The sequence below is a fragment of the Aethina tumida genome, chromosome 5, assembly GCF_024364675.1.
Source record: "Aethina tumida isolate Nest 87 chromosome 5, icAetTumi1.1, whole genome shotgun sequence".
Classification (NCBI taxonomy): Eukaryota; Metazoa; Arthropoda; class Insecta; order Coleoptera; family Nitidulidae; genus Aethina; species Aethina tumida.
Window position 1 is genome coordinate 11,593,586 of NC_065439.1, and position 26,185 is coordinate 11,619,770.

General features: G+C 29.9%; 1 protein-coding gene across 1 annotated transcript in view; it reads left to right on the forward strand.

The window, feature by feature from the left end:
* Window positions 1-26,185, forward strand: part of LOC109593931 (octopamine receptor beta-1R-like) — a 49,508-nt gene that overhangs the window by 5,461 nt on the left and 17,862 nt on the right. The window contains exons 2-3 of the mRNA XM_020009064.2: window positions 656-1,146; window positions 1,900-2,208. Coding sequence (XP_019864623.2) covers window positions 701-1,146; window positions 1,900-2,208 — 755 coding nt within the window. The 5' untranslated portion in view covers window positions 656-700. The remainder of the gene's footprint in view (window positions 1-655; window positions 1,147-1,899; window positions 2,209-26,185) is intronic.

Below are 26,185 nucleotides of genomic sequence, written 5' to 3' on the forward strand. Positions count from 1 at the left end.
CCCAGAATTGCGAATCAAAGGTGCAGTCACCTAATCCATTTAGGAATGACAATTCAGACTCCTCAGGAATCTTAGACAATTCAACCTTCGCTGGTTTTGCTGTCTTCACTTCCAATAATGGCTTTTCCTCTTCTTCCTCTACCGGATCTACTGTCACGACAGAATACTGGTTGTTAGCATTGCGAATAATCCGTATTTTAGGAACTTTTGGAGGAAGACACGTTTCAGTTTTGATGTCTTTTTTACGTGAGATTCGCAATATTGGGATCCCATTCCTCTCACCTATAATTTCTACTACGTGGATGACTGGGGGGCCAGTTACTTTAGCTATGGTAATTTTCGGTACGTTGTCATTGGATATTGACTTCACATACCATATATTACTTTTCTTAGACTTCTTTCTCTTCCTTTTTAGAGCATTTCTGGACCGGTTTCTGCTTGGCATCGCCGAGGTGCTCAAAACTTCTGCTGCCACTGATGCAACGATTTCTTTTACAAATGTTCCAATAAAAGCCATTGTGAGTTGTTCAACTTGTTTATTTGAACAATTTTTGCTTATTTATATGTTAAATCGGCGTTAATTATAACTAAATAAGCACATACAACCAAATTTAATCTTTTGAAAGTGAATTTGATTTGTTTTAATTAATTTCAGATCATACAGTATCAGCCATGAAGAATACCAATTAGAGAAACCACAATGAATGATTTTCCGACGTTTAGTGAAGTGGTGACGGAACCGTCGACCAATGAAACAGATTTCGACCACATTGCCAACAACACTTCGATCTACTCAATCTCTTTGGACAAAACGTGGCCACCTTTCGCGTGGACGCTATGTTTTCTGATTGTGCTCAAATCGACGGTGATGGCATTGATAATTGTGGCCGCGTTGTTCGGTAATCTGCTGGTGATCGTATCGGTTATGCGTCACAGAAAACTGAGAGTGATCACCAACTATTTCGTCGTCAGTTTGGCGCTGGCCGACATGTTGGTCGCCATTTGGGCGATGTGCTTCAATTTCAGCGTCGAATTAACCGGTGGCATTTGGATCTTCGGCTACTTCATGTGCGACGTTTGGAACAGTCTGGACGTCTACTTCTCCACCGCTTCCATCCTCCATCTCTGTTGTATCAGCGTTGACAGGTACGGTTGTGAACGGGAGGGTATTTTTTATTTGCTGAAACGCAACGGAATTCCTAACGTCTGGGAACGAGGATTGTTGACAGGTGGCAGAAAGTTCGGGGGGTGGTTGGTTGGTTTTGTCATCCGGCGGGGAGATAAGTGATATTAATGACCGAGTCGTGATGTTTGAAAGGGCCAAGGCTCCGCTTTTAACGTTGCACTATTTACATCTCCCACATCTCCCCGGAAAATGTCGACGACAATTTTCCAACCCTCTAAATTGTTTAATTAATTAAGACGACGTGCTTTTTTTGACCCCTTTATCTTGTGCCACTCGTCAAGTTTTATTTCAACTTTCATTACAGTTCTATATATATATAATCACATAAATTACAAAAAATAATATATTAAATGACGAAAAATCAGAGATACTTAAAAAATGGGTAAAACTCTATAGAAATTGATGTATACAACGCTTTGAAGTTAATTAACAAATTAAACCTCTTCATTATTCATGATTGTTTGCTCTCGTTTTAACATGAAAACCTTTATGCATTTGCCGAATTAACGTTAAAAGCTTCCAATTTTTTTTAATAAAAGTCTCCTGATTCATAGCTAAATTAGACGAATGCGTCATACAGTTATTTATGGAAATGCTTTTAGAGTAAACAAAAACATCTTTCAGTTGCTCGTTTCGTTCGTTAAAAATTTTCTTTCTGTTTGCAAAACACTTTAATTGGATACTTAAATACAGTTAAGCAAAACTTACACCAGGTACTATGCAATCGTTCAGCCCTTGGACTACCCGCTAATAATGACCAACCACCGACTGGTGATGATGTTGGCTGTGGTTTGGTGCAGCCCGGCACTGCTGTCGTTCCTACCGATCTTCATGGGGTGGTACACCACTAGCGATCATCTCGAGTTCCGCAGGAGGAACCCGCAACTGTGTCAGTTCACCGTGAACAGGACTTATTCGGTCATATCGTCCAGTGTCAGTTTCTGGGTGCCGGGAATGGTCATGATCTTCATGTACTACAGGATCTACGTCGAGGCCGACCGCCAAGAACGGATGCTGTACAGGTATGATGATTTTTAGTATTCATTTTTACACAACGTATTTGACGTGCATAATAAATGTATTGTCGAATTTTAATGCATCACAAAATTTGGTTGTTTGAATAAAATGTATCGGGTAACATGGAAAACATTTCAAACGTATTGAACCAAATTAAAAACTTTTTCGCCATTCCCCAACAGTAAATCATATATTGAACGAAAGGCCCAAACTCAATCATTTCCCATTTTACATATTCGAAAATAACTGAATTTAGTCGTGTAACAAACACAGATCAACCACCATAAAAATCCGGGCACGTTAAATGAGTAGAGTTGAAAAATAAACAGTTTCGGAGTTTATAAAAGTCGAGCAACATCCTGATCGGAAAGTTCGTATTGGTTTTCACGCCTTGAAGGGATATGACTTGGTTCTCGTTTATTTTTATACGGTGGGGGCAGGGGAGCTTGATACCTTATTTGCTCGGGGGAAATTGCCGCATCGGAAACTGGGCCCCCTTAAACGGGTCAGCAGACCGAATTGAAAAGTTGGACGCGACGAAACATAATTACGGGACTGCGGCCACTTTACTTAATTGTAATGAAAAAATAAACTTCGGTCATAATGCGGAGCACGGGAAAAAAAGTGCGGGAAAAGTTCAAAGTTCCACGCTGTTTTATGGAACTTTCGAGTTTGCCACTTTTCTAACGAGGTGTATTATATCTTGGAAGTCGTTAAGGGATATTGAATAGGATGGAAATTGGTTTTTAATCAATTTTCGCAGGTTTTTCGGTTTATTGTTAAATAGGACCAAATTTTGCTGGCCAATAGTATTCACAAAAAAAATCATAATTACAGTAATTATGTTGTAATATAAAAGGAACTTTTTTGATTTAAAATATTATAAATTTTATATATTACTAATATTAAATTTGTATAATCAGTGACCAAGAAATTACAACACCAAGAAAGAGGTATTCAAAGTTAATAGTGTTTTGGAATTTCAAAACAAAATATCAAATATTTTAGATTCTTTTTAATAATTTAGTTAATAATGTCTCTTTAGATTATTTAAACTCTCCCCAACAGGTCTTGGCATTGATTCAATGAGGTAAGCCATTTCCTCTTGAGGTATGGTATGCCAAGGTACTAGTACTTCATGTCTTAGAACCTCCAAAGTCCTCCTGAGGTAAATTTCTTAGCTTTCACTCATCATATCCCAAACATGTTTTATGGGTGAAAGGTTTGGCGATCTGACATTAGATTAATATAGGTCTCTTCAAAAAATTTTAAACTAATCCTAGTAACATCGGACAGAGCATTATAGTACTGAAATATTGGATCCCTGGGCCGATTAAGATTAAGGAAGAACATTTGACTCTACTACTTCTTGAAGATAACATTGCACCGCCATGTTGTATCTAATAAAGACTAAAGGTGTCCTACTTCCATAAGCAGTAGCACCCCATACCATAACGTCCATTGTTCGGTGTACATGTTGTTCAACATCAAACTGAGGTTGACGTGTTTCTCCCCGACGTCGACTCGAGATGGTCACTAATTGATATGTAATTCAAAAATGAGATTTCCACCATCAAAATTAATAGCGTTTTAGTACATTAATCTGTAAAAATGTTAGAAATTATTGATTCAAAAACTATTGGGTTTAGTATAAACAACGAAACTAGAAATGATATTTTATTTAAAATAAATAAAGTAGTTCAGCACAAGTTAATATAGCTATAAAAATTTCAAAACAATACCTTTTTCCGTTCTCAATAAACTTCTAATGAACAAGTTTAATATTAAATTTGAACATCCCCTCTTGGTGTAAATATTTCAGAAGTTATAATTATAGAAAACTAACTGGAAAGTAAATAAACAACTAATACATAAAATTAATATTTTAAGAATTTGAACCTATATTCAAAAAAATTATATAGTATATAAAAAATGTAAATATAACACTCATTTTAACAAGTTTAACATTTTAATGTGCACAAAATTAAACGTAAATAACGAGCACCTTATGTAAAATTTTGGAATACTAAATATGGCTCTTTATAGGATGACCAAATTAATAACATTTTAGTACATTAGTCTGTAAAAATGTAAAAACTAACTTCTAATAAAGTTAAATTGAACACCCATTCTTGGTGTAAATATTTCAGAAATTAATTATTTAAGAATTTGAAACTATATTCGAAAAATTATAAGGTATACAAAAAAATATAAATATATCACTCATTTTAACAAGTTTAACATTTTAATTGTATAAAAATTTGGTGTACTAAAAATGGCTCTTTAAAGGATGGTCATTGATTGATGTGTGGGTATTCGAAAAACGAACTTTCCACCATCAAAATTAATAGCATTTTAGTACACTAATCTGTAAAAATATTGGAAATTATTGATTCAGAAACTATTAGGCTTAGGTATAAACGACGAAATAAAGTAGTTTCAGACAAGTTAATATTGCTATAAAAATATCAAATCAATACCTTTTTCTATTCTTCATAAAACTCTAATGAATAAATTAGGTGAATCACCCTGTATAAGAAATATTTCTATAAGTGTCTTGCGTTATGAACCACCTAGTATTATATTAAAATTAAACCTAGTAACAACAGTAGAATTGAAAATCAATGACAAACTGTTGAGACAAATCTAAATATAAATTTCACAGCATAAATAAATTAGTATGAAATAAAAGCAAATGTGAAGTCTCTCTTGACAGCAAATTTGTGATTAATACTGCAGTACAGAGTCTAATGATCTCATGTAACTATAGATAACACAGGAAGAAATCCTTGACAATAGAAAACTGTATCGAATATATAAAAACTAGAATATAAGTTAATAAATGATACTAAGTAGAGTACAAATAGTTCCAATTCTAACTAATTCCACAAAAACATGATAGAAAAATCTCAAAATATTTTTGATTACCCAACAGATAACTTGTAAATTATCTATAGATGATTAAACTCCTTCATTTTCTTTGACAAGACTCGCACCTCAGCTGGTGTTTTAAACGATATTTTTTAACAAAACTAATAAATGATACTAAGTAGAGTACAAATGGTCCCAATTCCAACTAATTCCACAAAAACTTGATGGAAAATCTCAAAATATTATAGTTATTTTGTTTTTTTATATAAAATAATATAAGTAAGATAAGTTGTTCTCCTGAGAGGAATGACATTTTTCAACTTTTTCGCCTAACTAGTACTTCCGATAATAGTGAAGATTGATGATTATCAGACAGGTAACTTGTAAATTATCTATAGATAATCAATTTCCTTCATTTTATTTGACCAGACTCGCACCATACCAGTATTTTAACTGACATTTTTTAACGAAACATCAAAAATAGTTTCCCCAGGACCCCGTAACCAATTCAGCAACAACACATAATTGGCGTGTATTATATACACCATACGTAACAAAATATAGTCTACAATAAATTATTTATTGAAATACTGAACATAACAAAAACCAGCTACTTCTATTAAGACAACCAATGTAGTAATTTATGAATGAAACAGATTAAATTCTTGAACGTTAAAATATCTTACCTGTAACGCACTAACACAGTCAACAACAAAATTACAGAATTGTAACCAAAAAACTTTAATCCAAAACAAGGGAAAAGAGAGAGAATAGGTGTATCATGACACTAAGATTTTTTTTATATATCCTCGTGTATACTGACTGGTATATTATTTGTTAAAACAATAAATGTAAATAATTTTAGTAATTTAAGTTTTTTAATAATCCCACAAAATTTTAACGTAATAGAACAAATATATAATCTATAATAACAATAATAAGGTCTTTTTATAGGAAAGTGAATAATGAAATTTATGATCATGATAAAACTACAAAGTTCAAATTATTCAGGTAGTAATTAATAATACAAATTAATTGCCTGTATCATTTATCAGAACTGCAATTAAAAAGTCATTAACATTAAATTGATTTTAAGATTTTTTGTTGTAAAATAGTACTTTTTTGATTTGAAAAGTTAGTAATGAAGTTTATAATTAGTTCGATCGGTTGGTAGAAAGTTTACAAAACTTTCGATTAATGCACACTTAGCAAATATAAACTTGGGGTACTTGAACTGTATCCATTAACTTTGGTAATTTATCTTTTGATACACTTAATATATGTTTTATTATTGAACAAACTACAAATTTTTGCTGTAAATTTTCGGTAAAACTAACTTAAAAAGAGTTCGTTAGTTGAACAAATTTTTGAAAGTTTCTAGTTCCAATCTGTTACTAAATCCGAAGTGTAATTTCGAACTTAATCCTAAGATTGCACGGGAACTTAACATAAAATAAGCCCTTTAATCTTCGCACAACTTAAGACCGTCGTCGATTTTTGGATGCCTAACACAAAAATCAAGAGATACCATCGGGTAAACGAGAAAACATTCACTTTGAATCCCATCAACGCCAACAGCGAGCCAACACCCCCCGAAATTATTCCTGGAAACACCTGAAACCGACCGAGGGACGACCAAACAACCATCCCGCACCGAATTCAAAAGAAACCATCGACAATCGCATTGGACGACAGCACATCCCACTCTCGAGATACATCTCGAGAATCCAGTGTCGAGGGCCGCACTTGCGGCATTGTTGTGCTCCATCCCCGACGCAAAAGTGGAAAAAGCAACCTGGCTTTTTTCCAACACCGCGGGACTTTTCACATAATAAGCGCGTCCAAACTCAAAGTCTTTTGTTGCGGCCCGTCGAAAGAGAATCAGCGCTTCCCGATCCCGGAAACGGAGGAATAATTGGCCGCGAATAATACCCATATGAAATTCATCGGCTTCGTTAACTCCGGTTGTCTTTTACTATTTTCCTTTCAACGGTGGCTTGTCGATTGTCTCCGGCGTTTTATTGCGTCCGTTGTTCGTTCTTTCATTGTCAGTAGAAAAATATGATCAACTAACTATTATCGATTCGAATCGCATTCATTGGCAACAACGACGTGGCGTGTTGTTTATTTTTTAATTAAGTTTAGATTTAAGGGATGATAAAAACACAGACACGAGTGCAATTGATTATATTGGATCTGGGAGCGTTGGGCGAAACCTTTGGTCGGACATTAAATTCCGAATCATTGGGTTTTTATCGGCCCCAGTTTGATAACGTGAAGTCAATGAATAGTACAGCAACAAAACCACCTGTTCTCACTACGTCTACTCCGGTCTTTTTTCACCTCCTAAATGGATTCCACATTGTCAGTCCACGATTGTGCCAAGTTGACAGTAATTTTGTGGTTTTGGTCGAATCAAATGCTATTTTGTTCGCGTTAATTAAACCTTAATTAACGCACCAAGATACATTAGCAAAATCGCAAAACAGTTCCACTGTTCGTCTAAAAGGTAGGCTTTACTAATTACTCAGTTAATTAAAGTAGTAGATTAATTGCAAAGTTTGCACGTTTTTGCCACCGCGCATTTAAATCGCACCAACCCAATTTGGACCCGAACAAAAGTCAACCGGGTTTGTAGTATATATTTTAGTTCGCGTCCGGATATTAATAATATTTCGGAACGACGTTTCATAATCTCGACAACAGTGAATTTGCTCGCTCTAAGGCTAATTTACGGAATTGTAATCGTTATGTTCGTACTGAATGGAGGTTGTTAATTAAATGGTTTTAACCGCTTTTATGCTTTGCGAAATGTCGAAAATAGATCATCTTTTCAATACGCTTAATTATCTATACGACAAACTTTTTCTGTTTACGTGGTTTAATGTTTAATTTATCTTGCCGCAATTTTTTTTTAGTTATTTTTATTGTACTGGACAAAAATTTTACTCTTTCATTTAAATACACTTTTTGACTTTTTGAAATATTTTTACTAAAATAATAAATCACAGTATCCTCAATTTCCAATTCGTTGTTTAGTTTATCCTCTGGTCATTTTTTTGCTTGAGTAATACACCTGTTAAGTTCCCCCAGTCAGATTTATTAGTCAATAATTTATAACGTTTTAATTAAACACACTGTAAAAAATATCTTATTTTTTTTTAATTCTCAATAGAATTTGTTTCAAAAACAACTTGTAATAATATTTTTACCATTTTACAAAGTTGAATTATTTCCTGACTTTTTTTTCTTAATAATTTACCTTCCTATTTTTCTCATACATGGTCAATCGTTTATAATGTTTTAATTAAATATATCTTTTTAAAAAATATCTCAAATGTTTGTTCGAATAATACACCTTCTCATTTTCCCTTAGTCAGATATATTGCAATCAATAATTTATTCATTTATTTTTTAAAATCTTAAATTTTTTACATATTTAATTAAATATATTCTTCATTTTATAGAGTAAATTTCAAATAATTTTTTTACCATTTTAAATAGTAACAAACAAATATATTGATTACCGTTTGTCAATTTGTTTATTCAAATAATACACCTTCCTATTTTCCCTTAGTCAGATTTATTACAATCAATATGTTTTTTTTAAATACTTCCTTTTTTTTGGCTAAATAATTTATTTTTCCATTTTAATTATACATGGAAAATCATTTATAATGTTTTAATTAAAGATATCTTTTTAAAAAATATCTCAAATGTAGTAACATTTTTTGGAGTAAGTTATTAATAATTTTTTAACCATTTTAAACAGTAACAGACAAATTCAATGATTACCTCCTGAGAATTTGTTTCTTCGAATACTACACCTTCCTATTTTCCCTTAGATTTATTACATTTAATAATTTGTTTTTTTTTAAATATCTTAAATTCTTTATGTATTTAATTAAATATATTCGTAAATCATTTTTAACAATATTTTCACAGACTTTTTTCGTTTAATATTTAATTTACTTCCTGTCAATTTTTATTGCCATTTTATGGAGTAAGTTTCAAATAATTTGTTAACCATTTTAAACAGTAACAAATACATTGATTACCCCCTGTCAATTTGTTTGTTCGAATAATATACCTCCCTATTTTCCCTCAGTCAGATTTATTACAATCAATAATTTATGTTTTTTTAAAAAATATCTTAATTTTTTTACGTATTTAATTAAATATATTTTTAATAATTTTTAACAATATTTTCACAAATGACTTTTTTGTTTAATATTTAATTTACTCCCTATCAATTTTCAAGTTTCAAATAATTTTTTAACCATTTTAAACAGTAACAGACAAATACAATGAATTGACATCATATTTGTTCGAATACTACACCCTCTTATTTTCCCTTAATCGGATTTATTTCAATCAATAATTTATGTTTTTTTTTAAAGATATTTAACTAAATATATTTTTAAAATCATTTTTAAGAATATGTTTGCCATATTTTATAATATGTATGTTGTAAGTAAAAACTATTTACAGTAATATTTCAAACATATTAACTGTAACAGACGACTTTACAATTTTTCAATCTGCCTGTCTCACGGGACAAACTAATATTTTCTATTTACGTAGTTTAATGTTTAATTTACTTCACGGCAATTTCAACCGTAACCGGTAGATTACCATGATTTTTTTTTCTTTATTCAACGTCTTTTTCTCATTTCCTTTATATTATTACAGCCAATAATTTACTGTGTTTCAATTAAACAATGAAAAAATAACATCAATATTTCTAATTTTTATTATATGTTTTAATGATCTTATTAAGAACAGTGTTCTATACATTAATATTTAATATCCCCTGGACAATTTTTATAAATAAATAATATAAATTCCTTTAGTTATTTGAATCAATAAGCCAATTCAACACACCTATTACAAAAAGTAACACAAATATTTTTAATATTTAATAGAATTTTTAGTTAAGTTTTTTTTTTATTTTACCTGACAATTTTTTACTCGATTTATATACATTTTTTTATTTTCCCTCGGAATTTATTACACTCAGTAATTTTTGTTTTAATTAAATACTTTGGGTAAAAAATATGTTAAATATTTTAAATTTTTAATAGGATATGTTTCACATACGTATGTATTTTCATTATTTTAAATAATAATAAATCGTAACAGATGAACGCACTATTTTTAATGTTCATGTTTAATTTATTCCTGTCAACTTTTACCTTTTGTTACGTTTATTACAGTCAATATATTGCATTATTTAAACATACTATATATAAAAATAATATAAATGTTTTAAATTATTAATTAATTAAACTTTATCAACAAAAGTATTTTCATTATTTCCAGCCAAATTAAAATGTAACTGGCGCATTCACCATTTTTATAATAGATTTCTTTTGTAATAGATCAATAATCAATATATTTATACACATACTATTAATTTTAACATTTCCAACTTTTTGTGAAAAATAATATAAATTTTTTTATAGTATAATGCAATAAAAACAGAGTATTATAAATTGTCAAAACAATTTATTGTTTAATTTATCCTCCTGCAATTTTGAGACGGAATAAAACTTCTATTTTCTCTTAGATTTATTCCATTCAATAATTTAAAATGTTTTAATTAAACAGAGTAAGTTTAATATAAAATAATTTAAATATTTTATATTTTGTATAAAATATGTTTTGAAAATTTCATTATTTTAAATAAAAGTCGAATTCGTCATGTTTCAATCAATTTAATGTTTAATTTACTCCCTGGCAATTTATTGCCTAAGTAGTACACTTAAGTATTTCCTTTTAATTACACTTATTACACTCTGAAAATCATTCATTCAACAATGGTTTATTATATTAACCAACAAATTCACTATTTTTTTTGAAAAGTGAACAGACAAATTAATTAATTATATTAGGTAATTAATTAAACCATGAATTCCATTAGCCAAAATGTCGTATTGAATGTAAATGAAATGAAATGATCAAGAACATCGCCAATATTATGGTAAACACGTTCTAAACTGTGCACGTACACACATCATTATAACGATGTAGCTTTTCAGATAAACCGAATACAACATCCAAACGCGGTTAATTTGCACCGAGTAATTTCGTTATTAATCTTCCCTTCCTTCGATCTGCCACGCTTTCGAAAATGTGTGTGTGTTCATTTTACGTATAAAACGTCACCGGTTGATTTAATTGTACAATACGGTTTAATTTACATTTTTTTGCCGAGGTTAAATTGTCAATTGTTCCGTTGTTTTCTTTAATTCGTTTTGGATTCGGTGTGTTTAAACAGGTCGACCTGAGAATAAAAGCCGTTTTTAATGAAATGTAAACACAATTTTGTAACTTTCTTGAACAAACCAACTTTTAATGTGAATTGTCCTGTTTGAATATAATAACTAATGGTTGTATTTCTTCCTCGAAGGATAATAGAACACGATATTCTATTCTAATAATATATTTGTGCCGTAAAAAATGAAACAAAAACCTTATCGCAGCTAAAAATAAATTACACGAAATAGAATATTCAACAGTTCATTTATTCGTCGATCGTTTTCCCTTATAAAGAAGAGCGATGAAAGTAGATTAAACCGTCATTACGCTATTGATCTTTCACAATATCGGACCATCTAATACATCATCATTCCGATATAGATTTATATATATGTTCTTTCTGGTCGATAACACGTAAAACTTGCGCCTTTGTGCAAAATATAGTATACGTTAGATTTCGCCGAAGATAATTGTGGACATACAGTTTAAAACTCGTGGGAGGTTTTTATCTAGTGGAAATTTAAATGTTATTCAACCAAAAATAAAATGCAAATTTAATTGAAATTAAAGAGAGCGTGAATCGCTTCCGCCAAAAGAATTAATTTGTATGTTAATCGTCGACCAGCCGGATTGCAGGAAACTCAAAAAGACACCCTTAATTAAATATTCCTTCAATTAGAAACGGCCAATCAAATATATTTATTTTTTTTCTAATTAGTTTTTAGTTAGTTTTGTCAATCTTTAAATGTCTATTTAAATTGGAATAATTACGGGAGGTGACAAAAGACAAATGGAACAACTACGAAGTGGATTAAAGGTCAATTTCATTTCCACTACAATAATATATTTGCAGGTGTCTCATTTGTGTTACGTGCAGGACACAAAGTGAACTATCACTCTCCTGAAGTGAAAATTCCATTAACACAGATCGTCTTTTCAACACCTTGAATTAATTTTAAGTTAAGATAAAACATTACACAAGCCATTCTGGTCCCAACGATTTTTTATCAGATGTTGAATATATATATATATATATATTATAACCACGTTCTGAAAAATAACAATAAGTTAAGAGGTAAGTATCTGTCTTCTATTCGAACAAAATTCATTTACCCTGTATAATATTATTTTGTGGGATCAAAGAAATTATTTAGCTGGCACGCATTATTATAGTGATGTAAATAGGAAATTAGCAACATTAATCATAGATTAATAGACTAGGCACCGTTCCCACATGAGTGCTTCTGAATCTGTCGTCCCGTAAGTTTACCCAGACGAATATGTATGTTTCGCACGAAATGATAATCGCTTTTGTTTCTCGATCCGTATCCAGTGTGAATCGGTGGAAGGAAATACACATACATACACGTACACGGTATTGTATAATATACAATGGCAGACAAGAGATTGTCTCGAGTCTCTTCACTTGTTTACACATTGGTTACGGATGTTTTGAATACTGATTATGTGTTGGGGTTTATTAATCGTTTCAGTTCAATTGTGTATTGCTGTTCATTTAACGACTTACATTGGAAATCAATTTCCATTAGACTCGTACTAGAGTAAACAGTATAATTTATGAACGTAAAAGATAGTAATTTATACAAAGTTGGTTAAATTCGTTTAAACCGCACAAATTAACGAAATCCAATCAATTTGACATTCGACGCATCGTAAATCATAAATTTTATTTGCACATTTTCGATACATTTCAGTTATTGATGTTATCAGTCCCCAGCGATCGTATAATTCAATCAGTTAAATATTATTGACCATAAAAATGACAAAGAACGCACATAAAAATCATGGACGGACATACAATTTGTTGCAGCACCTAATCCGGCATACTTTTTACATACTGTGACAGTTTTCATAAAAGTCACCCTCACAGGAAATATCGTTCGACGAAAATTTTCTAATCTCGATGCCAAAAATGTCATTCGTTTCGGTAAAGTTTATGGAACAAAGTAATAACATGTGTCTGGAAGAAAATCGTACGTTTCAAAGATATTTAGATAACAACAACAAACATAAACGTTAAATAAATACAGTAACGAATAAAACGGAATAAAGCAATATTAGTTTTCTATGTCGTAACGAAAATAATGATCGCACGTATAAAACTACCCATTTGCACTTAACGACAGACACGAAATCGTAATAAATTACACGCAAAAACTACTGAAAATCCTTTTCCTGTTTGTGTTTCAATTCCATTTATGCTTTGTTCCATGTATCATATATCTTTTTTTTTTAAATTAAAAACATTTTAAACTTATATAATTGTAAACAAGCATACATTATTTTTGTTCTTTTTAGCTTTGAGATTTGATCTTCGTTCCTCTGCAAAGTAATTAAAATTTTAACTCAAAATATACATTTGTCGTTGTTTTTTATTTCTGCTTAAATACAGAATTATGGTAAAATATGAGAAAAATTATAGATTTCCAACCATAATAAAATTACTTTAAAAATTTATAAAACCCTTTTTAATCTCAAATTCTGACCTAAATTTTATAGGTTATTACTATTTTAAATATTTATTAATTGTAAAGAGTTTCCAGATTTGTCACAGTGATAAAAATCCTCTTAGATTCATATGTGGAAATTGAAAAAAGTGTTTCAAAATTTAGAGAGATAGAGAGTTTCCAGATTTGTCACAGTGATAAAAATCCTCTTAGATTCATATGTGGAAATTGAAAAAGTGTTTCAAAATTTTCAACAATAATAAAATGACATTTCAAGCTCATAATTGCAAAATACTCGTAAAGTATTCTCATTCATTTTAGCATTACAATTTGACTTTTATTATTAATTAAGCTTCCAGATTTACAACTATAATAAAGAGTTATGGTAAAATATGAAAAAAATTCTAGGTTTCCAACCATAACCAAAATATTTTAAAAATTAATAAAATACTGATTTCCTTTTTTAATCTCACAATATAATATTTTTAATAACAATATAAATTTTATAGGTTATTACTACTTTTAAGCATTTATTAAAGTTTCAAAATTTTCAACAATAATAAAATGACATTTCAAGCTCATATAATTGTAAAACACTCGTAAAGTATTCCCATTCATTTTAGCATTACAATTTGGCTTTGATTATTAATTAAGCTTTAAGATTTCCAACTATAACAAAGAGTTATGGTATAATATGAGAAAAATTTCAGATTTCCAATCATAATCAAAATATTTGAGAAATTTATAAAACAGATTATTACTACTTTTAAAACTTTATTAATTGAAACCTTAACAGAGAGTTTCCAGATTTATAACAGTATAAAAAATCCTCTTAGATTCATAATTTAAATAGTAAAATATTCGTTAATTATTTTCCTTCTTTTTAGTATTAGAATTTGTCCTTAATTTTATTGTTTATTTTTACTTCTAAACAGTGTCTAAGACAAAATTTCAAGTTTTCCAACAATAGTATAAAAAAAGTCTTGATTGTAAAACATGAGAAGTTTCAAAATACAGTAGTAAAACACCCTCTAAACTCACATACATGTAATAAACTTGTAAATTATATTCATTCTTCTTAGCTTTATAATTTGATCTTAATATTATTGTTTATTTTTAACCAAAGTAATTAATGTTAAAATACGATAAACAGCAAATTTTCTTCTATAATAAAAAGTATTTTTAAGCCACATTATTGTAAAAAACTTTTTCTCTTTTTTTAGCCTCACAATTTATTCCAAATTTTATTCTTTATTATATATAAACAGAATTGTTAATGGTAAAACATAAGAAAAAGTGCCAACATTTCAGGCAATAATAAAATACATAATCTAATTGCTCGTGGTTTACTGTACAATATAACTTTAAACAGAGTTATTTAATAATAAAATATGCAAAAACAACATTTTTAAAGCATCTAATTATAAAACATTTATAAATTATTTTAGTTCTTTTTAACCTTAATATTTTTTATTATTACTTTTAAACTGCGCTGTTAAGGGAAAAACACGACGAAAAGTTTTTAGTTTTTTAAATTCCGGTAGTATAACCAGGGAAACGGGAACGACTTTTATTGCAACACAACATATAACAACTCCCACTGGATTCTTCACATTCCTTGAACTATTTAATAATAAGGAAGAATACATCCATTCAACGCTCTCGCTTTTATGATTAAATTATGTTAGAAACGGGCAAGACAAAATTAGAAACGGATAAGACAAAATTTCAGGTTTTCCAACAATAGTATAAAAAACGTTTTAATTGTTTCAAAAGTAGTAAAGCATCCTCTAAATTCGCATATTTGTAATGAATTTGTAAATTATATTCATACTTTTTAGCTTTATAATTTGCTCTTAATTTTATTAGTTATTAATGTTAAAATAAGATCTCTATCTCATCTCATTATGAGGTTCGGGAATTTTTTAACTCTTGGAATGATAAAATACAGAACTTTAAAGTTAAAGAAAAGTTTAAATTCTCTAAAACTTAGTTGAATTATATAAACAATAGTATTTTATACTAATTTAATCATTATATACAGAAGTAGAGTTTATAATAATGATTAAAGTTCATTATATGAAAACAATTATTTTTATATGAGAGTTCCTATTTTATTCTGTTGTTTTGACTAGTACAGTAAGTGCAAATCATAAAAAAATCAATTTTTGAGTGAAAAATCGACAGTTAATTTTTTTCAACGTGGCGTGCCGTTTTAAAAAATTCCCGAAGTTCATAATTTCATCGAAAATTCAATGAGGAATTAAAAAAAATAGCTTCATATTTTTATCGTTATCGCAACATGGTTAAAAATCAAAATTAAGAAAAGAACCTCGTTTTTTTAAGGTTCTTAAGAGCAGATATAGCTCTTATTTTTTCTCCTAGAAACTACCATCATGCATCAAAATATATCTGGTATTTAGATCAATCAATTCACAAGGTGCTGAGAATAACAATTTTTACTGATTTTTAGTATATTTTGATTTAGTCGAAAACGGTAACAGATAAAGATCTGAAACTTGCAGCATCGAAGTACCTTATGAGTACCAACATTTCCTGAAATTATGAGCCCGATACCTTCCTGGAGTCGAGTCGGTATTCTTATCGTCCCACTTTAGTTCTTTTTAACCTTACTATTCGTTTATTATTACTTTTAAACAGCGTTGTTCAGGGAAAAATACGACAAAAAGTTTTTAGTTTTTTAAATTCTGGTAATATAACCAGGGAAACAAGAACGAGTTTTATTGTAACAACTCCTACTGGATTCCTCACATTCCTTGAACTATTTAATAATAAGGAAGAAGACATCCATCCAACGCTTTCGCTTTTATAATTAAATTATGTTAGAAAGGGACGCCTTTAAGACGAGGTGAAGGATTTAAACATATAAGAAACTGTTACTAAATCATTTTTTTCTAATTAACGTCGAACGTATAATTTTGATTAAATGTTTGCATTAAATTCCATTTAACAACAAAAAAGGAGTTAATCGAAATAAACGCGTTTGCGATAAATTATACATGCGTATCAGCGAAATTGTTTTATAATGTCTACCTTTTGTGTTCATGTTTAATTCAGTGGTTCCCCTCTGTTTTTACAGTTTAATCTAGTAAAGTGGCTGTTGAATTTATACATATGAAAACGCGGAAATTTAGTATCATATTTGGTTTCATAAATAATCGAACGTGTGCGTATCATTATCATTCGCCTTGTTTCATATTTTTTGCGCCGCACTGAAAATAATTACGGTAGAGTTTGCAGCAATCGATTATTGAAGTCTTAATACAATTATACGCTTCAACTTTTAAATTCAATTTAGCTCATGCGAAAAATAAAACATTAATTTTTATCACATAATCTGTTTAGCAACTTATGCAAGTCAATTAATTAATGCGATACTGGAAAAAAAGTGGTAAATTCATAAACACTTTATAGCCATGTAGATTACGGATTGGTGAACCAAAATCGTATAAAGCGGCATAAATTTTTATTATCGTAGAACAGTATTTCGAAGGGAATACTTCATTTTAATTTCGGGCATGCAATAAAGTTTTTTTCGCCGTGTTCGGCATGGGCGGATCATTAAACTGAGCCCACCTTATAAAAGTTGTTTTTGCGAGGTAACTTCATTAACTTTACCGTCTTTGCTTATCGATTTTGTGTTTGGCGATATGCAAAAAAAATTAACTTCGCACAAATTAAAATTCAAATCAAACAGAAAATGCTGTTGTGTCATAGTTTATGTTGATTTTAAGCGTTTCTTAATTTAGGTATAAAAATAATATGAATTAAAATAGTCTTGTGCTTTTGCCAATTTATAAAATTTTACTCGGTGAAATAGAAAATAAGAAAAATAGATCTGGTTGTCAGATTTCGTTTATTTTTGGCTCACTTGGCACTTATTTAATGTGGTGGGCAATTTCGTCCTGAAGTATGTCATCCTATGTCACTTCTATTTAACGCTGAGGGCCTGCCAAAGGGAGGCAGAATTTCGAAGTATTCGTCCCTATTTTCCAGATGTGTTTCAATAGGAATAAGTCTGGAAATCTTGCTGGCTAACAACAAATTTACATTGAAATGTTGGAAATACTAAAATAATATAAAATAAACAACATGAGGTTATCCTTTTGAAAAATTGAAAGACCACACAGTAAAGCAGCAAATGGAGCTCACAATCAGTATGTACAGTATTATCAGAAAGTAGATCAACTTTATAAATTTAACAATTACATAGTTAAACAATAAAAAAATTGACTTTAATTTTATTGACTATTATTTGTTTTGGGCTGGCAAAAAGTAGAGCAAACTATGCTATTTAAAGTTTTATTGCTAGAAATAATTTGTAATTAGTATTTTAATTAATTCTATACTAATATATTGTATAATTCCTATTATTATGAATAACTTCTAAACACCTTTTTTCAAGGGAAGAATATTATTAAAAATATTAACAATAACGCATTAAAGTTTTAAAATATTTTCTAATATTTAATCAGAATTGTTGAGAGAATTAACTAAACTAAGTTGTTTTAATTACTTCCTATGTAAATTGATTAAACTTCCGGATATGGTTTACAAAATTGAATTATTTCTTGATTAGAGAAAATAAAGCAAGAATGTTTGTCCTTTATAATTCAATCTCTATTTAATCTTCTATTAATTGTAGAATTCTATTGTCTAAGTTTATGCCTGACTAAATAAACAATTGTAAGCGGAATTCCAATTACAATTCGTTCTGTACCTTTAATTTATTTGTGCACGTAGTTATAAAGGATAATTTGTTAGTCCAGTTATTTCATCAATATCAAGCCTAAACTATTTTCATAAAAGTTACAAAAATATATTACTAATGAGTCAATTAAATAAATGTGAGCAGAACGTTCGTTTTATTTCGACACGTCCTAAATAATCATCTGTGCCCAAAAGTTCTGAAGAATCCTTTGTCGAATTTCTGAAACGGGCCGATTTCCTTTGACTGTCACTTTCAGACGTGCCATCCAAAAAAGGAATTTATCTTTTCTCGGTGACGGAAAAGCACTCAGACAACTTTTTCTTAATTTATATGTGTTGTAGGCTCGCGTGCGAAAACTTTAGTGCCATATCGGAATGATTTCGTGGACGTTTATTGAATATATCTGACACAATGTTGCGCAGTTTCCAGTAAATATACTTTAAGGATACGCAAAGGACGAATAAACACAATGAGAATGGGCCCGTTTTACTATTATCGGATACTGAATAGCAAAAGTTGCCTTTTGTCCGCGTAAAAAGGTTAACTGCAAAGTTATAAACACACACACACACACACATAGTAAACTTTAAATTGCCTGTTTGAATTCGAATATTTCGTAAATGTTACGGTGACTACTTTGTTGAGTTACAAACTAAATACCAATTAGACTTCAAATTAAACTCTGACATTGCAAAATGGTTTTCGTTGAGATTTTCGGATGAGAAAATTTTTTCGCACGCGAGACGGGGGAAAATGTTTGAAGAACGCATTTTGTTTCGGTAGCGAAAGTGCGACGTCGAATAGACTTTATCTCCGTACATAATTCACTCGGTCTGGTGAGTGTTTCAATTTTTCACGCTGAATTTCAACAAATATCCACTTTTATGTTCGCCATGAATATTATATTATTCACTCCATCGACCGAAAATTTTCATATCCACTCTTAATCTATGCAGTTTTAGGCGTGTTTGTTTTTAGTTGAGCCCAGGAAAAATATCGAACTAAAAAAGGATGCGCAAAAGTAAGCCGTGTTTGTTTTACTTTCATCCGTTCCGATTTAAACCCGATTGTCCTTTTATCCTTTTTCCATTGTCTCGATAAAATAGAGTCCGAAACTCGTTTAAAATTACATCAACAATCCGCATGCGGTTAAACATTATTAAAACTTTTTTAAACACCCTTATTTTATATCATTTCATTTTGTTTCTTACGCTCGACTGACACTCTGAATTCTTCATACTTTCCTCCATGGAATTCCGGTTAAACCACCCGTTAAAATCTATGTCCTGTATATAGCCTAATATTTGCGTAAAAATTATCCAACTTTCCCCTCTGGATATTAGATTTTTCCCCGGTAGAACCGCATAAGGTAAACATTATTCTGGCGGTCTCGAAAACCGATTTCCCACCGAAATGAAGTTACGACTCGCTTGGGGATTTTTTCCTATTTTTATTTATTGTCAACGACGAAAATTGCACCAACTCTTATTTCGACCAAATTCGATCCGATATTATCGAATCGAGACAATAAATTATATTTTAAATATAACGGCGTGATAGATCATGTTCTGCACATCCATTTGTAATTCAAATATGGCGAAATTGTAAATTCGTGTAAATGGGATGGACGGAATGACACGTCATAAGGCCCCAAAAACCATTAATTTGCATAAAACGTTTCGTTATTATATTTATTGATTATTTTTCACTGCCTTGTAAATATAACTCAGTTAGTTTAATTAAATATACTTGTTGACAAGTGATTTACCTAGAATGGGTAAAACTGTTTTGTTGGTACAAATAAAAGTATAAAAGGTGTTTAAATTTTAAATGTAATGTCAAATTATAAAATATTTAGTTTAATTGGAAGACATGCATAAGTTTGAATAATGTATGAAAAAGATTCATGAATAGTTAAATATTATTGATTTATAAAGCTTTCTAATCAAGTATATTAATTCAGGATTCTTTAGATAAAATAAAAATTTCTAATTATAAGTTTAAATTGTAATTAGTGAGACTATTATTATTTTTCTACTTTTTTCCTTAACGACTTCATTAAGAATAGCAGGAAACGAAGATTTCTAAAATGTATTAGTTTACTCAAATAAAGATTAATCAGCAAAATCAAAATCAATCAAATTAGTAAATTGGTTCCAACAATGGACTATTTTCATTAATCCTTCGGCGAATGTAAATAATTGACGACTTGACGGAATATCGAAAAGGTACTTTGCCATAATTGGAAGCAGTAGTAAATGACGGAAAAGGCAATTTTGCTCATGTTCCAATTTACCATTTCTATCTTTCCCTAAACGGATGGATTTTATTCTTAATGGATCATTTCCTGTTCGTCTAACAAGAATTTTCTCAAGAAAATGCACTCGAAAATCCACAAAAATTATCTGTGTGTTAATAATGTGTATTTATGATTTAAATATTGGGTACTATAAAAAGTAATTTACATTTTTGATGATTTATTTAATCAAATTTTTACATTTTTATATTGTAAGCTTTAAATTCCTTTTAACTATGCTGGACATAAAAAGTCTTAATTCAAGAATTATTTTGATGACTGCTTTTGGACTTTTACATAAGGACCACTCACTAAGAGGCTAAATGAACAATTTAATTGTCTTCTATCTCATCCACCATATAACACAGATATACCTCCATGTTATTATTTTTAACTTTTCTCGTTGTCCAATTATTTACATTATAAACGATAACGTTATAAAAAAGATGATAATTTACATGTAAAATTTAATAAGTGAACAAAATAATTATAATTATAATATATAGTTAATTAATTTTCATTTAATGAACAAATCTGTCTCGGATAACATTGGTTATATAATTAAAAATAATTACGGAACAGTCACCCAATAAAATATAAAATTCATTAAAAACCAATTTTAAATATTTGTGAATGTATAATTAAAACCTAAAAATTCAAAACAACTTGACACATTTAAACTTAATAAAAGAATACGTTCGAAAAAATTAGAAGATATTAAACAGTGTTCCGTCTTGAAAATATCAATTTCAGATATAATTTTCATGTACATAATATAATATAAACATAAAAATATTAAAATGTCACCATTCAATAAAAAACACTGAACACATTAATCATTTAATGAAATAATACTTGTGAAACCATTTCTAGGTGTGATTCAGAGATCGGTAGATATTAAAAAATATCTCTTGTATGTATATTTAATTTAATATAATGATACAGTATCTCTAAATTTAGTGTGTTTCAATTATATGCTAATATTTCATATCAAAGCACTATTTTATTAATTATACATGTTCATATATCAAGAATTGGAAAAAAATTAAGAAGAAATGGGAAACTAATCGTAAGAAAATTGATACAAGTGAAGAACTTGCAAAACAATGTAACTGAAATCTGAAAAAATCTGAATATTATAATTTATAAGATTAATAATGAGACATTTAATCATTTAATATACAAAATATAAGCGGAAATTTAATTGTCTTCTGCCTCATCCACCATATAACCCAGACTCCATGTGACAATTTTTAACTTTCCTCGTTGCCCACTTTTTTACATTATAAATGATTTAATTCAGAAGAAGAGGTCAAAACTGAGACAAACTTTCTCTTCGACTTCAAGAACCCACAATGTTTTACTCGCAGCATAATATTCAGAATATTGTTGAGTGAATATTGTTGAGTAAAAATTATTTTAAAGAAAGTTATGTTGTTTTAAAGTAAATCATTTTTCCTGTACCTAAGAATTTGATTTCAAAAAATAATATTATTTTAACAAAATTTAACATAAAAATTTTTAATGAAAATAAAAAAATCTATCTTCTTCTCTGCAGCCATTCAGCAATAAAATTACTTATCACAACATGAAGGTGGGAGTGGTTTTAATTGAAAAGTTTATAATAAATAAGCAAAGTTCCACCTTATCCACCATATAACCCAGATATTCCCCCATGTGACTATTTTTAACTTTTCTCGTTGTCAAATTTTTTACATTATAAACGGCTTAATTCATAAGAAGAGGTCAAAACTGAGGCAGGCCTTCTCTTCGACTTCAAGAACCCAAAATGTTTTACCCCCAGCATAATGTGCAGAATATTGTTGTATGATTATTTTGTTGAGTAAAAATTATTTTAAAGAAAGTTATGTTTGTTATTTTAAAATTAACCATTTTTACATAATTTGATTTCAAAAAATAATATTATTTTAACAAATTTAACACAAACCTTCTTCTCCGCAGTCATTCAACAATAAAATTATTTGTCATAACGTAAAGGTAGGAGCGGTTTTAATTGAAGAGTTTATAATAAATAAGCGGGTAAAAGTCGGATCCACCGGGAGTTTTAGTACGTGTGTCTGGCTTGAAAGCCCCATTTTAAAATTTCTCTCTTGTCGCAGGTGTTTCGGCGACGAACGCGAAAAGCTCTCCGAATTAATTAAAAATTTTCGAGAAAATCATATCAACCTCATCCCGGAATCCCATCATGGAAATAAATTATTGGTTAATTGCTGGTACGAAATGAATTCGTTTTATTCGTGGTAGGATATTGACCGGAAATAGTTACGCGACTCATGAACCCTCAATAGTGCAGTATAGAGTCTTTGAGGGTGGATTATGAAGTACAGAGGCACAAAGTACGGAGCAAAGAAAATCCATAAGCACGTCTCGAACATCCACATCCTCGTTTCCAGGCACGTATTACCCTTTTGGGCCGACGCAGCATAATTATGCCGCCGCAACCACTTTTTTTTTAATTCGTACCTAAATTGACTTGTTGTATGTAATTTAATAACTGTATATTTTTTTCTCTTACACAGTACAAATATATTGCCACGCACGTACTCATTAATTCGTCACGACGCACAAAATATTTTCTTGCCTGGGCATCTGAGGGTTAAAAAGGTTTTTGAGTGTCGTTAAGCGAATTAAATGTTTTGCACCGGTGCTTTTAACTCATCAATAACTTAAACGGAAGTTAATTAATTACGGTAACGGCGAAACATATTTCGCACCGCTTTTCCCGGGGGGTTTTCTCGTCTTAACCCCCTCCACCACCCAGAAACACTCCCTCTCTATCCGTGGATGAGCAACTTTTCCCACCGAAAATTATTTATGGTTCAAGTTTGATCTAGCACTCGATCCGAGCGCACTAATTGAGATCGTGACTGCTAAAAAAATGTGTAATTAAGGTTAAGCGACAATCGCTAATTGAATCTACCTCGAGGGGTAATTGTTTTAGTTATTTTTCTTTTAAGTGACATTAATTGTTTTACATCTAATTTCGTTTTAGGGGCATCGGATAAATTGACATTCGAAATGTGCTACGTATGTAGGAGTTTTATGGGATGCTGGAAATTGTTTGAAGTTGATTTGTATCATACGATCTTAAAGGCTTAACTTTTCATGTGCCTGCAGTTAACATGTGGAAATAATATTACAAAGTTTTGTTTACTGGATTGTAAAACACCTTGCAAATGTAAAATTTTATCACTTTTGAGTTTTATTTTATACGAAAAATGTTTTACACCGAAACCTTTTTTTACAATTTATCTTTCAAATTAAAAGTTTTTATTGATTTTAGAAGTATTTTGAATTTATTAAAATTTAACCATTTTATAATTGAAGTAGGTTAGTAGAACAATCGATTTTATGCAAAGAATATTATATAAACTAATATTTTCTGTACGTTAACTTTTATTTCTAACTTAACTAAAGATTTTAATAAATACGAGTTTAAAGTAACATCTCCATCGTTTACAAGATTTGTGACAAAAGAGAAGCAAAAAAGTCATTAAATAATATACTAACTGGATAAAATTTTAATTAAATCCTTTTATGAAATTCTCAGAAAATGTGTAATTTTAATTTGTAAACCACTGCAACCAAGTACAAACGAAATTAATAGTATCTATTTACAAACAACATATCTTTAAATTTCATATATTTCTTTTTTATGTAGCTTTTACAAGAGACCGGATACAAAATTAGTTGTTCCATTATAATGTGTGTGTTTATTATCAATCAGAAATTTGATATGCCCATCAAAAACACAATAAATCACTTTCAGGTACTTTCATTTTGAAAGACAATAACAATTTATATCATTTTTATTGGTCCTCTTATAGCAGGCACCCAGTATAAATACGTTATAACATTTATAAATTAATTTTATAACATCGAGACATTTTTTTCCATTCCGTCCCAAATGGCGGCAAAACCCAAAATTCCAATTCTTCGAATGACAATTAAAACCGCATTTAAAATGCAAAACCGAAAGAATTCATTGCGATTAATCTCGAATCGATCTGCGGGGGCTGATTAGTATTCGATAACGAGACTAGCAATGTCGAGAGTGACTACGATCCAATTTAAGGGGGGGACTTAATTTAATGTCGGCCGGGCCATAAATTCCTTTTCGAAAACAACGTTAGGACGCACCTAATATCTATAAACCTGGCATAAATTAAATTCATCTCGTGTATTTACGACGACCCGCACGGTTCACTTAGCTTCCACGTGAAATCGTGGCCGGTTAAAAAATTAAACTACAGTTAGACGATTATTAGTGGGGATGTTTTGGTGTTTGATGTGAAGTCGGACGGGCAACGATCCCCGAAGTGGAAACTGACACTGGAGACTCGTCTATTATACATGGTCTGTTAAATAAGTTTTACGGGCTCGAGCAATTTCCGAAATTGGAGGCAATTTAAGAAACTTTCTTTCCTGACCTGGAACGTTATAATCTGCGTCTGAGCATTGCCGGAATCACAATTAGAAAACTGATCTTTCGATCGCATTCAACGACTAAATGAAAATGTGCAGGAATCATTTATTTTACTTAAACATAACAACAAAATTCGCTTATAATCAACGACAACATTATTTAATACAAAAATAGAGGTATCATAAAATTCTAAATCTTAAGGAAATAATCTTCCTGAATTGTTGATAATAATATCAGTTTTGAAAGTAGTGAAAATACTATGACAAAAATAGAGAATTTTTGTAACGTTTGTCGTTAATTCTCTATTAAATTATTCAAGATTGTAATCAAGGTGTATTTTTACATTTTTACAAACAGAAAATGGCTTAAATAGCTACGTTTTCGTGTAGTATAGCCATAACAACAACAATAAAAAAGTATTTTCTGTCCAAATACACCCATTAATATTAAAATTTAGTTAAGCAGGATTAAATCATAACTGTTTTGTTCGTGTTGACCCTGAATGTTTAACGTTTCGAGGGATTAAATGAAATTCAGGAAAAACATTCAGAAACATGTTCTAAAATTGGATCATTGATAATATTCAAGTGTATAAAAGAAAGAAGAGACACAAAATCCCCAATTTTACTTTTAGCTTCGAGCTTTAAAATATGTGTACGTAATAACTGTAACAAACAAAACATAATATATATTGAGTGTTCAATTTTAAGTACATTAAATACAATATTCAAATGGATATTAATATTTCAGGTAAAACGTGTACAAGTATAACTGAAATCTGAAAAAGAGCTATCTGACTATTAAAATCCCATCAATCAACAAAAATCACTGGACACATTAATCATTTAATAAAAAAAAAATACAAGCGAAAACATTTCTTGATGTGATTTATAGATCGGTAGGTAAT